This window comes from Coregonus lavaretus (assembly GCF_964263955.1).
Source record: "Coregonus lavaretus genome assembly, chromosome: 37".
Classification (NCBI taxonomy): Eukaryota; Metazoa; Chordata; class Actinopteri; order Salmoniformes; family Salmonidae; genus Coregonus; species Coregonus lavaretus.
The window spans coordinates 9,908,719-9,923,648 of NC_140024.1; the positions used below are offsets into that span (position 1 = coordinate 9,908,719).

Genomic DNA, 14,930 nt, shown 5'->3' on the forward strand with positions numbered 1-14,930 from the left:
TGTGGTGGAGACCTCTGTGGGCTATACTCGGCCTTGTCTCAGGATTGTAAGTTGGTGGTTGGGGATATCCCTCTAGTGGTGCGGGGGCTGTGCTTTGGCGGAGTGGGTGGGGTTATATCCTTCCTGTTTGGCCCTGTCCGGGGGTTTCTTCGGATGGGGCCACAGTGTCTCCGGACCGCTCCTGTCTCAGCCTCCAGTATTTATGCTGCAGTAGTTTATGTGTCGGGGGGCTGGGGTTAGTTGGTTATACCTGGAGTACTTCTCCTGTCTTATCCAGTGTCCTGTGTGAATTTAAGTATGCTCTCTCTAATTCTCTCGTTCTCTCTTTCTCTCTGAGAACCTGAGCCCTAGGACCATACGTCAGGACTACCGGGCATGATGACACCTTGCTGTCCCCAGTCCGCCTGGCCCTGCTGCTATTCCAGTTTCAACTGTTCTGCCTGCGGCTACGAAACCCCTACCTGTCCCAGACCTGCTGTTTTCAACTCTTTAATGATCGGCTATGAAAAGCCAACTGAGAGACCTGAGCCCTAGGACCATACGTCGGGACTACCGGCCGTGGTGACTCCTTGCTGTCCCCAGTCCGCCTGGCCTTGCTGCTATTCCAGTTTCAACTGTTCTGCCTGCGGTTATGGAACCCCTACCTGTCCCAGACCTGCTGTTTTCAACTCTTAATGATCGGCTATGAAAAGCCAACTGAGATTTATTCCTGATTATTATTTGACCATGCTTGTCACTTATGAACATTTTTGAACATCTTGGCATGGTTCTGTTATAATCTCCACCCGGCACAGCCAGAAGAGGACTGGCCACCCCTCATAGCCTGGTTCCTCTCTAGGTTTCTTCCTAGGTTTTCGCCTTTCTAGGGAGTTTTTCCTAGCCACCGTGCTTCTACACCTGCATTACTAGCTGTTTGGGGTTTTAGGCTGGGTTTCTGTACAGCACTTCGAGATATTAGCTGATGTAAGAAGGGCTATATAAAATAAAATTGATTGATTGATTGATTGGTTTGCAGGTGGTGACCACAGACCACTTCTCAGTTCCTATGCTTCCTGGCTGATGTTTTGGTCACTTTTGAATGCTGGCGGTGCTTTCACTCTAGTGGTAGCATGAGACGGAGTCTACAACCCACAAAAGTGGCTCAGGTAGTGCAGCTCATCCAGGATGGCACATCAATGCGAGCTGTGGCAAGAAGGTTTGCTGTGTCTGTCAGCGTAGTGTCCAGAGCATGGAGGTGCTACCAGGAGACAGGCCATTACATCAGGAGACGTGGAGGAGGCCGTAGGAGGGCAACAACCCAGCAGCAGGACTGCTACCTCCGCCTTTGTGCAAGGAGGAGCAGGAGGAGCACTGCCAGAGCCCTGCAAAATGACCTCCAGCAGGCCACAAATGTGCATGTGTCTGCTCAAACGGTCAGAAACAGACTCCATGAGGGTGGTATTAGGGCCCGACGTCCACAGGTGGGGGTTGTGCTTACAGCCCAACACCGTGCAGGACGTTTGGCATTTGCCAGAGAACACCAAGATTGGCAAATTCGCCACTGGCGCCCTGTGCTCTTCACAGATGAAAGCAGGTTCACACTGAGCACATGTGACAGACGTGACAGAGTCTGGAGACGCCGTGGAGAACGTTCTGCTGCCTGCAACATCCTCCAGCATGACCGGTTTGGCGGTGGGTCAGTCATGGTGTGGGGTGGCATTTCTTTGGGGGGCCGCACAGCCCTCCATGTGCTCGGCAGAGGTAGCCTGACTGCCATTAGGTACCGAGATGAGATCCTCAGACCCCTTGTGAGACCATATGCTGGTGCGGTTGGCCCTGGGTTCCTCCTAATGCAAGACAATGCTAGACCTCATGTGGCTGGAGTGTGTCAACAGTTCCTTCAAGAGGAAGGCATTGATGCTCTGGACCGCCCGTTCCCCAGACCTGAATCCAATTGAGCACATCTGGGACATCATGTCTTGCTCCATCCACCAACGCCACGTTGCACCACAGACTGCCCAGGCGTTGTAGGGAGGTCATACAGGCATGTGGAGGCCACACACACTACTGAGCCTCATTTTGACTTGTTTTAAGGACATTACATCAAAGTTGGATGAGCCTGTGGTTTTCCACTTTAATGTTGAGGGTGACTCCAAATCCAGACCTCCATGGGTTGATACATTTGATTTCCATTGATAATTTTTGTGTGATTTTGTTGTCAGCACATTCAACTATGTAAAGAAAAAAGTATTTAATAAGATTATTTCATTCATTCAGATCTAGGATGTGTTATTTTAGTGTTCCCTTTATTTTTTTGAGCAGTGTGTATATGTATATGTATGTATGTATGTATGTACACACAGTGGGGAGAACAAGTATTTGATACACTGCCGATTTTGCAGGTTTTCCTACTTACAAAGCATGTAGAGGTCTGTAATTTTTATCATACAGTGGGGAAAAAAAGTATTTAGTCAGCCACCAATTGTGCAAGTTCTCCCACTTAAAAAGATGAGAGAGGCCTGTAATTTTCATCATAGGTACACGTCAACTATGACAGACAAAATGAGTCCCTTTGCAGAAAAACAGCCCCAAAGCATGATGTTTCCACCCCCATGCTTCACAGTATGTATGGTGTTCTTTGGATGCAACTCAGCATTCTTTGTCCTCCAAACACAATGAGTTGAGTTTTTACCAAAAAGTTATATTTTGGTTTCATCTGACCATATGACATTCTCCCAATCCTCTTCTGGATCATCCAAATGCACTCTAGCAAACTTCAGACGGGCCTGGACATGTACTGGCTTAAGCAGGGGGACACGCCTGGCACTGCAGGATTTGAGTCCCTGGCGGCGTAGTGTGTTACTGATGGTAGGCTTTGTTACTTTGGTCCCAGCTCTCTGCAGGTCATTCACTAGATCCCCCCGTGTGGTTCTGGGATTTTTGCTCACCGTTCTTGTGATCATTTTGACCCCACGGGGTGAGATCTTGCGTGGAGCCCCAGATCGAGGGAGATTATCAGTGGTCTTGTATGTCTTCCATTTCCTAATAATTGCTCCCACAGTTGATTTCTTCAAACCAAGCTGCTTACCTATTGCAGATTCAGTCTTCCCAGCCTGGTGCAGGTCTACAATTTTGTTTCTGGTGTCCTTTGACAGCTCTTTGGTCTTGGCCATAGTGGAGTTTGGAGTGTGACTGTTTAAGGTTGTGGACAGGTGTCTTTTATACTGATAACAAGTTCAAACAGGTGCCATTAATACAGGTAACGAGTGGAGGACAGAGGAGCCTCTTAAAGAAGAAGTTACAGGTCTGTGAGAGCCAGAAATCTTGCTTGTTTGTAGGTGACCAAATACTTATTTTCCACCATAATTTGCAAATAAATTCATAAAAAATCCTACAATGTGATTTTCTGGATTTCGTTTTCTCATTTTGTCTGTCATAGTTGACGTGTACCTATGATGAAAATTACAGGCCTCTCTCATCTTTTTAAGTGGGAGAACTTGCACAATTGGTGGCTGACTAAATACTTTTTTTCCCCACTGTAGGGACACTTCAACTGTGAGAGACGGAATCTAAAACAAAAATCCAGAAAATCACATTGTATGATTTTTAAGTAATTAATTTGCATTTTATTGCATGACATAAGTATTTGATCACCTACCAACCAGTAAGAATTCCGGCTCTCACAGACCTGTTAGTTTTTCTTTAAGAAGCCCTCCTGTTCTCCACTCATTACATGTATTAACTGCACCTGTTTGAACTCGTTTACCTGTATAAAAGACACCTGTCCACACACTCAATCAAACAATGGCCAAGACCAGAGAGCTGTGTAAGGACATCAGGGATAAAATTGTAGACTTGCACAAGGCTGGGATGGGCTACAGGACAATAGGCAAGCAGCTTGGTGAGAAGGCAACAACTGTTGGCGCAATTATTAGAAAATGGAAGAAGTTCAAGATGATGGTCAATCACCCTCGGTCTGGGGCTCCATGCAAGATCTCACCTCGTGGGGAATCAATGATCATGAGGAAGGTGAGGGATCAGCCCAGAACTACACGGCAGGACCTGGTCAATGACCTGAAGAGAGCTGGGACCACAGTCTCAAAGAAAACCATTAGAAACACACTACGCCGTCATGGATTAAAATCCTGCAGCGCATGCAAGGTCCCCCTGCTCAAGCCAGCGCATGTCCAGGCCCGTCTGAAGTTTGTCAATGACCATCTGGATGATCCAGAGGAGGAATGGGAGAAGGTCGTGTGGTCTGATGAGACAAAAATAAAGCTTTTTGGTCTAAACTCCACTCGCCGTGTTTGGAGGAAGAAGAAGGATGAGTACAACGCCAAGAACACCATCCCAACCATGAAGCATGGAGGTGGAAACATCATTCTTTGGGGATGCTTTTATGCAAAGGGGACCGGACGACTGCACCGTATTGAGGGGAGGATGGATGGGGCCATGTATCGCGAGATCTTGGCCAACAACCTCCTTCCCTCAGTAAGAGCATTGAAGATGGGTCGTGGCTGGGTCTTCCAGCAAGACAACGACCCGAAACACACAGCCAGGGCAACTAAGGAGTGGCTCCGTAAGAAGCATCTCAAGGTCCTGGAGTGGCCTAGCCAGTCTCCAGACCTGAACCCAATAGAAAATCTTTGGAGGGAGCTGAAAGTCCGTATTGCCCAGCGACAGCCCCGAAACCTGAAGGATCTGGAGAAGGTCTGTATGGAGGAGTGGGCCAAAATCCCTGCTGCAGTGTGTGCAAACCTGGTCAAGACCTATAGGAAATGTATGATCTCTGTAATTGCAAACAAAGGTTTCTGTACCAAATATTAAGTTCTGCTTTTCTGATGTATCAAATACTTATGTCATGCAATAAAATGCAAAATTAATTACTTAAAAATCATACAATGTGATTTTCTGGATTTTTGTTTTAGATTCCGTCTCTCACAGTTGAAGTGTACCTATGATAAAAATTACAGACCTCTACATGCTTTGTAAGTAGGAAAACCTGCTGAATCGGCAGTGTATCAAATACTTGTTCTCCCCACTGTGTGTGTGTGTGTGTATATATATATGTGTGTATTTAAAAAATATATCGGTCTCCATATTGTCCATTAATTGCTAGTAGATAGACCATATGGTTAAAGAGAAAATAGCCTAATTAATGAAAAAAGCATCTAATCAACAATGTTATCATTTTTAATGACCTCTGCATTTCTTCCAACGATTGACTTTTTTTTTTTACAACTGCCACCAGTTTGACAACAAATACATTGACAACAAATGCACACTGACATAGCAAAATAAATGTGTAAAAACAAATATAAAGGATATTTCATGCTGAAACCCTCACATTTTAACACCAATGGTATTCACTAAGCTGATGGTTTATATTTAGGATAATGTTTTACAGCTGTCATTGTTTTATTTGAAAATCTTATTTAATTATTTCATATATTTTACCTGTGATAAGGCCACACAGAGGGCCAAAGATAATTAGACACCTAACAACATCTGAAGTACCCAAAAGGGCCAGTAGTTGTCTTGTGATAGATTACATAAAATCCTTGCAAGATTCACCAATTCTGGTAGTTTACTGGTAATATACCTTGCCTTTGCAACACTAAGCTTGATGCTCCTTTCCAATAAATATCGAGGGTCTTATTCTGGTGACGTGATGATCGATGCTTGGCTGCCCTTTGACAAATAAAAATAATCTCGCTCTTATCCATAATCTCATGTAGGTAGACTACCAGCACTGTATCTGCCAGCTGTTGGCTAGAGCACACGTGCCAAGACCAGAGTGGGCACATTTAGCTATATAATGCAACAGTTTTTGTGACAAAACCATCAGTAGAGTTGAAAATGCGATGGAAACCCATTTAACTTGTATTTTTTATTTGGTACAGGGGAATTTAGCCGCAAAAGCTATTTTTATGTGCAATATGTCATCACGCACACAATAAGTCTGTTTGATGGAAACTCATCTCTGGTGGGAAAATGATTTTAGAATATTAACATAAAAATCTGTCGCCAATTAGATGGAAGGAAACCTCGCTTGTGACACCGCTCTCTGGCATTCTCTTCATCTGCAATCACAAATAATTTTTTTAACTTACTGCCCTGGCCTCCCTGGAACTCTTCAGTAAAGCAAAAATTATCCTAAACTGTCACTAGCAGAGCCCAGCCCAGACACTGTCTATCCTGGGGACCTTATCTTCAGCACCACCCCTATTAGATTACAGTTAGTGACAGGACAAATCCTCAGCAAATCAGGACGCACGGTCAAAATAAACTAATTTGTCTTATACATTTTAGTCATTTAGCAGACGCTCTTATCCAGAGCGACTTACAGTTAGTGAGTGCATACATTATAATTTTTTATTTTGCATACTGGCCCCCCGTGGGAATCGAACCCACAACCCTGGCGTTGCAAACGCCATGCTCTACCAACTGAGCTACATCCCTGCCGGCCATTCCCTCCCCTACCCTGGACGACACTGGGCCAATTGTGCGCCGCCCTATGGGTCTCCCGGTCACGGCCGGCTACGACAGAGCCTGGATTCGAACCAGGATCTAGTGGCACAGCTAGCACTGCAATGCAGTGCCTTAGACCACTGCGCCACTCGGGAGAGTGGTAAGGTATTCACGAAGACATGCAGTTGTTGTAATACAGTACCTGTTTAGCCAAATGCTCTCTAGTACTGTAGGTAGACAGTTATTAGGGAGAGTAGTAAACAGTGTGGTTGTGGGGCAAGGCGCCTTATGTGTCTGTCGGTGTCATCTGTCTGTATCAGCTTAGAGAGAGTGATTTAATGAGCAGTGGCAGGTGTTGCCAGGTTGAGTCGCTCTTCCAGGCCTGGTGTGTGGGGTGGTGGTGGTGGTTCTTGCCTGCCTGTCTGCCTGCCTGTCTGCCTGTCTGGTGTGTTGTGGCCTGCAGTGGTACCATGCCAGGTATAGGAGCATAGAGGCATGGCAGTGGCTGACTGATGTCGCTCCTCTTCTGCCCTGACAGTAATCAGGGCAGGCCCCCTTGACAATGCCTACCGGCTGAAACAGTTCCACTTCCACTGGGGCGGGAAGGGCAGCCACGGCTCCGAGCACACCGTCGAAGGGAAGACCTACGCTTCAGAGGTGAGCGTTTCCCCCTAATCACACAGAGGGAGCCTAGGTAACCCCATCTTCCCCGATATACATCTGCATCTATATTAGCCAAGAAGTAGTTTTCCCTTCTCTGGTTCGGTTGACCTCTATACTGGGTAACTGGTTTGTTTAGTACCCGAGACAAAGAGGCTGTGTTTCCCTGAATGTGGGTGCTTGGCTCAAGCTTGTCCCTAACCCTGCTGCCCCTCCTCCCTGTTTCCTCCTGCAGCTTCATCTGGTGCACTGGAACGCAGACAAGTACAAGACATTTGGGGAGGCAGCGGCAGCCCCCGATGGCCTGGCTGTCCTTGGCATCTTTTTAGAGGTGAGATGATCTCTCCCGGGGTACCCCCGCTTCCCACCTTCCCCCCCTGCACCAGCCAGCAGCTGTTCATCTGTCATCCATGTAAATTGCTTTGGAATTTAATCTCTTTCTGCTTCACCAGGGCTGTTTAACAGGCATTAGACTGAAGACCAGCAATCACTGAAGGAACAATGTAAAAACATGTTATGATATTATGTCTGAACAGAGATGACAAAAACATTTCACACTTATTTGTGTTGAAAATGGTTCAATCATACCAGTACCATGTGGAAAATATGTGGCACATGCTTTTATATACAATGTATTTATATAATATAAAGTATATCATTTATGTGTTTATGAAATATATCTTATTGATAACACATTGATGTATACACTGACTGTACAAAGCATTAGGAACACCTGCTCTTTCCATGACAGACTGACCAGGTGAATCCAGGTGAAAGCTATGATCCCTTATTGATGTCACTTGTTAAATCCACTTCAATCAGTGTAGATGAAGGGGAGGAGACAGGTTAAAGAAAGATTTTTAAGCCTTGAGACATGAGTAGACAGTATGTGTGCGATTGAGTGTGAAAGGGCAAGACAAAATATTTAAGTGCCTTTGAACGGGATATGGTAGTGGGTACCAGGAGGCAAAAAGGGGTTCAACTCAATATTAGGAAGGTGTTCCTAATGTTTTGTACACTGAGTATGCATACAGTACATGATGGTAAAAAAAAAAACATTTCAATATATCATTGTGGCAATGTCCGTATAATCTACTGTATATATTTAGAATGTTAATGGAAAGCATACTATTTTCTCAGATATGACAATCTGGTTGGGCTAATGTATGAATGTTGCGATAAAAAGGGAACGTGTTTTGTTTACAGATCGGAGATGAACACAGAGGGTTAAACAAGATAACAGATGCTTTATACATGGTGAAGTTTAAGGTAAGTCCCACATTATGTAAAAGAATGATTCACCTGATGAGTGACTTGAATGATTCAACAGGGCATTTAAAATGTTTTATAATGTTGATACTTTGATAAAAGACTCATCTTTAGTGTAGCATAATCAATATTTCTCATGCTATTCTTTGTTCTATTTGCACCCAGGGAAGCGTTGCAGATTTCAAAGGTTTCAATCCCAAGTGCCTCCTACCTAACAGCCTACACTTCTGGACCTACCCGGGTTCACTGACCACGCCACCTCTTCACGAGAGTGTCACTTGGATCGTTCTGAAGGAGCCAATCATAGTCTCAGAGAAACAGGTGGGAGCCCTCACCATCTGGTAGGGGTGAATCAGTATCACCTGGGCCTAACCAATATGGAGATATCTCTGCCTATGGAAATGTGGGGTCTCTGCTTCGGGAAACCACAGGGAACCACTGCTTTTGTCGTGATGTAAATGATAAACCATTTGAATGACAGGCCTCTGCCCTGGTGGTGGGTGTTCTGCCCTTCCTCTGCCCTTCCTCCATCAACACCAGAGAAAAGTTCAAGAAAGAAAAAGGCACAGAGATTTTTATACTGATTCATGTTGAAGTGTGGGAGTGTCTGAAGGTATTCTTCTGAACCACTGAAATTGATAAGTAAAACTATGTCAAGGTTCACTTTGTGATGGCTCACTTGCAACACTATGGCTGCGTTTACACAGGCAGCCCAATTGTGATCTTTCTTTCCACTAATTGGTCTTTTGACCAATCACATCAGATATTTTCAGATCAGCTCTGAAAAAGATCTGATGTGAAAAGATCTGATACCTCAAAAGACCTATTAGTGAAAAAAATATCAGAATTGGGCTGCCTGCGTAAATGCAGCCTATCTGTTTTACAATAGACCAATTCAGTTCTCTCCTCTTTTCATTGTGAATGGTTAATGATTTGAAACATCAATATAGTTGCTTATCAATATGAAGGCTTTATGACCATCAGTGAGTGAGCTGGGTTTGTCCTTGAGCCGTCTTTGATGTTACTGCGGCTGGGCTTTGATTGGAGGATGCCAGGGAAGTGGGCTCAGGCGTGGTTGTGAGTGGATTACTGCATGTGTGGCTTGGATGCCATGCAGTCCCTCTGTGTGTGTGTGTGTGTGTGTGTGTGTGTGTGTGTGTGTGTGTGTGTGTGTGTGTGTGTGTGTGTGTGTGTGTGTGTGTGTGTGTGTGTGTGTGTGTGTGTGTGTGTGTGTGTGTGTGTGTGTGTGTGTGTGTGTGTGTGTGTGTGTGTGTGTGTGTGTGTGTGGAGGGCTGCAGCAGTGGCCTGCTGTAATCCTAGTGGGAACCCTAGATGTGAAAGACCTCTTTGTGGATCCAGGTGCCACAAGTCACAGCTTAAGCTCCATTCAAACAGTGGGCATTACCCCCGAGCTCGTGACAGTCACGCACACACCGAGATTCTTTACTATGTAGCTGTGTAGTGCATATTCTCTGAATTACTGTAGACTAGATTCTCCCTTGCAGTTGCTCATAAAGCTTGAAAGGAGAGTGAGTCTATTATCTACTCTAATGGTGTAATTGGCTAATAGAACATCTAATTTCATTCATTTATGCTTAGTAGTTCTAATTAATTCAAAGCACAGTCTTCTATAGCTAAATGGCTAATTGAAGACTCATTTATTAACCCAGAGATTGTCTCGTCTTCTTTTTTTGGAGTTGTTTTATTAACATGAATCATCAAGAAAGTAGGCTACAGCCTTAGGACAATAAATGAATACTGTGTCAGGGATCTGGTGTTATGGATGTGGAGCAGTAGACTGTTTGATGAAGTCAGGGTGCATACCCAGCTCTGCTCCATTATGACCGGCTGTTTACCAGGGAGGTGACTGCATGCCTTCCAGGTCCCCTCCTGGGCTGGCCCTGTTTTGTGTTCTTAGCCTTTTTGCAATGGCACTGGGAAACGTAATTAAAGTCAGCTTTGGCCCATCGGCATGCTGTCTGCATACCTCTGTTCCTGGCCTGGCTGATTGGGCTGGCCCTGGGAGCACAGGCCTGATCCCTCCCTGCTCCCTCGCTGCTCTTAGTGTAGGACTCCAGGGCACAATCCTTTGATCCCTGGGAGCTGGTTAACATGATGGATGGAAGTGTTTTGGCCTTTTTAATTGTGAAATTCTTTGGGGATACTCAGCAGGGAAAAGCCCTTCTTACATAAGAGGGTATTGTGTTTTTCCACCCTCAGACACTGCAGCCAGGGACTATAAGGTGTTTCTTTCTGTCTACAAACATCTCTCCACAGATGGGAAAGTTCAGGATGCTGCTCTTCAGCGGAGAGGAGGAAGAGAGCAGGAAACGCATGGAGAACAACTTCCGACCCCCTCAACCCTTGAAAGGCAGGAAGGTGCTAGCATCCTTTGACTGACGTGACTGTAAATGACCTCCAGGTGGCAACGACAAAGTGTGGTCTATTATATGCGAGAGTGAATGTCTGAATAGCGTTTATTCTCAACCTTGAATATCCTGGCCTGAGTTTTACTACTGATGATGAATAGAGAACAAGGGGTATGAAACAGCACATCTCCCTCTACTGGTCAATTACCTTCAACAGCACTTTAATTGAATGTCAGATGCCAATATCAACATTTGAATCAGTCATAATGACTATGTGCCCTCTGCACAGCTCTATATTTTGAAACATAAATTAGTAATGATCTGCAACATTTTTATGAAGTGAAATATATTGCTCACATAGCCATCCAGACATTACCTTGACAGAATACAGCGTAATGTATGTAACTCTGTAGTGAATACATTTTTTATCTGATTGTACCTTTTCAAACAAAAGTCAACGTGGCCTCAAATGGGAGTAGTGAAAAGCGTTTAAGTCAATGAACAGTCGCACTCACACACACACAAACACACACACCATTTTCCACCCACCCAGTGGATTGTTATTGCTGAGGCTGCTATTGTTTCTATGCAAGGTGCCATATCTTCTTCCCAAGAGTTTAGCCACACCTTATCCACCATTGGAAGATGACGCCAGTGCTCTGTAACATGTTGTCTGAATCCTGACAGCCTTTTGGTGTTAATTTATGTCGATCCATATTTAGCTGGGCTATTGCAGCTGGATCCACATTGTCCTAGTTGCCATATATACTTTAACCCAACAACCACAACTGTAGGTGGAATTCGATCAGCGAATGGCTGCCAAATCCCAATTGCTCAACTGTAAGTAAAGAGTTTACGCCTTACTTTTGTGGTGGTGTCCAAGACAACAATGCTGATCTATGCTGTGATGATAAGAAGTCCGCTTACACTGTACTTTGATTATAAAGGTTTATTTATATCAAAGGGTTCCAGTGTCAATTTACAGATATCTGCAGATATCTGGAGAACAACGGCCCAATCTGTAATATGTTGTTTTCTCCCCCTCCTTTGTTCAGAACATGGTATTTATATCCTATGTAACATAATATGGCGTGATTTTAATAGACCAATCCCCGGCCTCTACATATCTCCCAATGTCCTCTATTCCAAGAAACCTATGTAGTAATGCTTTCCAGATGTTTCAGCAAAGCAGAGTAGAGTTCATCCATTACACCATTTGCAAATGTCAGCAAAATCATAGACCCTCAGACACTACACTTTCCCCATGCCCTGACAGCCCAGTGATTGATGCAAACGCACTAAGGCACTCTCAGCTGTACATCAGCTTTAAAGATGCCAAGCATACGCTGAATAGAGTATTGAGCTCATGTTGGGATAAAACAGTTCCACTTTCGAGAGATGAAGGAGAGGGCGTACACATACAGTCAATTCTGTATGTAAATGAGACACTTCTGTAATGGGTTTATGTCCATGTCTTTGTGTGCTGCTCATTTCTCCTTCGCCACAGAACAGCCTCCTCCCTACAGTCTGCTTGTACACTACTGTACGATACCTTGTTCCAGGCAGGGTGTTGCTCCAGTGCTGTTACGATAATGGAAGGTCTCAGTAAGTAAAGGTCATAATGATTAATAGAGCCCCACTGTAGCGGCAGTTGTAAGAGAAATTGCTCCTCGGTCTACTATGTTATTCTTAATGGAAGTCCTGGCGTCTGTGTGTTTTGAGTAGTTATACATAATGCTGTTCAATAGATAGAGGTGGACTTTACCAATATGGACAAACTGGTAGGGGGACACCCCTCTGCCTAGTCCCACCCATGGGAATTAAGGCTTGTCACTTTAATAATGTTTGCATATCTTGTATTACTCATCTCATATGTATATACTGTATTCTATACTATTCTACTGGATCTTAGTCTATGCCGCTCTGACATTGCTCGTCCATATATTTATTTATATATTCTTAATTCCATTGCTTTACTTAGATTTGTGTGTATTGGGTATATGTTGTGAAATTGTTAGATATTACTGCACTGTCTGAGCAAGAACCCCAAGCATTTCGCCACACCAGCAATAACATCTGCTAAACACCTGTATGTGACCAATAACATTTGATTTGATTTTGGAACTGGCACTTGAGTTATCTATTTCAAACAATTGATATTATACAATATGAGAAGGGTTATTTATGAAATATTTACTATGTGAATCATTTTGCATGAACTGGTGTCTAATTGACTTATTGTTTGTTTTGTAAATTGTAGCTCTAAAAAATATTAGATTGCTTCAGTACCGTTGTTGTTTCAGAAATAAAAGATGTGCTGAAAAAATATTTGACAGCCATTGGTTTGTGAGTAATTTCAGTACGCATTGAACCTTGAACCTGGTACAAATGTATGTGAACGTGTTCAAACAAAAAGCTTCTCAAGACTCTTAATGTTTAAACTCGGTCTCACTAATCAGAAGCTGTGTGAATACGTAAATGTAATCAGTACGCCTCTCAGCCCAGGGGTGAGAGAACAAAGAGAGACATCGGTCAGTGATTAACCGTGCTTGTTCACTGATATGAGCACACAGTTGTGAATTCTTGCATAGCCCCAGGCTTGTAGAGCAGTCTGGCTAAGAGCTTGCTCCTGAGTGATTGTGCTGTGTGAGGGATATTCAAAACGCTCAGCCCATTTAGTAATCAACCCAAGGCTCATTTCATCTCTCCCAGACACATGCTAATGAACGTACTGAGAGGGCTCTTACTGTTTGCCTAGAGCCAGGCTGTCACTCTGCCACCTTTATTTCCATAACCAGGGTTGCACAACAACCATGGACCACTGCTTCAGATGCACCAGGCTCAAGGCAGGACAGGGGATTTAACACACCATAACAACACCACCTTACTGAAGACAGAAACAGGCTGACTAGACCTCCATCGCGCGTATGTTGATTTTGTCCACCCACACCAGACGCAATCAGGACACGCAGGTTGAAATATCAAAACGAACTCTGAACCAACTATATTAATTTGGGGACTGGTCGAAAAGCATTATACATTTATGGCAATTTAGCTAGCTGTTGCTAGCTAATTTGTCCTGGGATATAAACATTGGGTTGTTATTTTACCTGAAATACACAAGGTCCTTTTCTCTGACAATTAATCCACAGATCAAACAGTAAACAGATCAACAGATGATGCAATCTCTATTGCACTCCACACTGCCCTTTCCCACCTGGACAAGAGGAACACCTACGTGAGAATGCTATTAATTGACTACAGCTCAGCGTTCAACACCATAGTGTCCTCAAAGCTCATCACTAAGCTAAGGATCCTGGGACTAAACACCTCCCTCTGCAACTGGATCCTGGACTTCCTGACGGGCCGTCCCCAGGTGGTAAGGGTAGGTAACAACACGTCTGCCACGCTGATCCTCAATACAGGGGCCCCTCATGGGTGTGTGCTCAGTCCCCTCCTGTACTCCCTGTTCACCCATGACTGCATGGCCAAGCACGACTCCAACACCATCATTAAGTTTGCCGACGACACAACAGTGGTAGGCCTGATCACCGACAACGATGAGACAGCCTATAGGGAGGAGGTCAGAGACCTGGCCGTGTGGTGCCAGGATAACAACCTCTTCCTCAACATGATCAAGACAAAGGAGATGATTGTGGACTACAGGGAAAAATAAGAGGACTGAGCACGTCCCCATTCTCATCGACAGGGCTGTAGTGGAACAGGTTGAGAGCTTCAAGTTCCTTGGTGTCCACATCACCAGACAAACTATCATGGTCAAAACACACCAAGACAGTCGTGAAGAAGGCACGACAAAACCTATTCCCCCTCAGGAGACTGAAAATATTTGGCATGGGTCCTCAGATCCTCAAAAAGTTATACAGCTGCACCATCGAGAGCGTCCTGACTGGTTGCATCACCGCCTGGTATGGTAACTGCTCGGCCTCTGACCACAAGGCACTACAGAGGGTAATGCATACGGCCCAGTACATCACTGGGGTCAAGCTTCCCGCCATCCAGGACCTCTATACCAGGCGGTGTCAGAGGAAGGCCCTAAAAATGGTCAAAGACTCAAGCCACCCTAGTCATAGACTGTTCTCTCTGCTACCGCACGGCAAGCGGTACCGGAGCGCCAAGTCTAGGTCCAAAAGGCTTCTCAACAGCTGCTACCCCCAAGCCATA

At 44.7% G+C, this 14,930-nt stretch overlaps 1 protein-coding gene across 1 annotated transcript in view; it reads left to right on the forward strand.

Annotated features, from left to right (window-relative positions):
* Positions 1 to 14,930, forward strand: part of LOC311111129 (carbonic anhydrase 7-like) — a gene marked incomplete at its 5' end in the record, with an annotated part of 47,869 nt that overhangs the window by 8,651 nt on the left and 24,288 nt on the right. Inside the window, 5 exons of the mRNA XM_084153817.1 lie at positions 6,989 to 7,107; positions 7,346 to 7,441; positions 8,317 to 8,379; positions 8,545 to 8,700; positions 10,657 to 10,758. Of these exons, the coding sequence (XP_084009943.1) occupies positions 6,989 to 7,107; positions 7,346 to 7,441; positions 8,317 to 8,379; positions 8,545 to 8,700; positions 10,657 to 10,758 (536 nt within the window). The remainder of the gene's footprint in view (positions 1 to 6,988; positions 7,108 to 7,345; positions 7,442 to 8,316; positions 8,380 to 8,544; positions 8,701 to 10,656; positions 10,759 to 14,930) is intronic.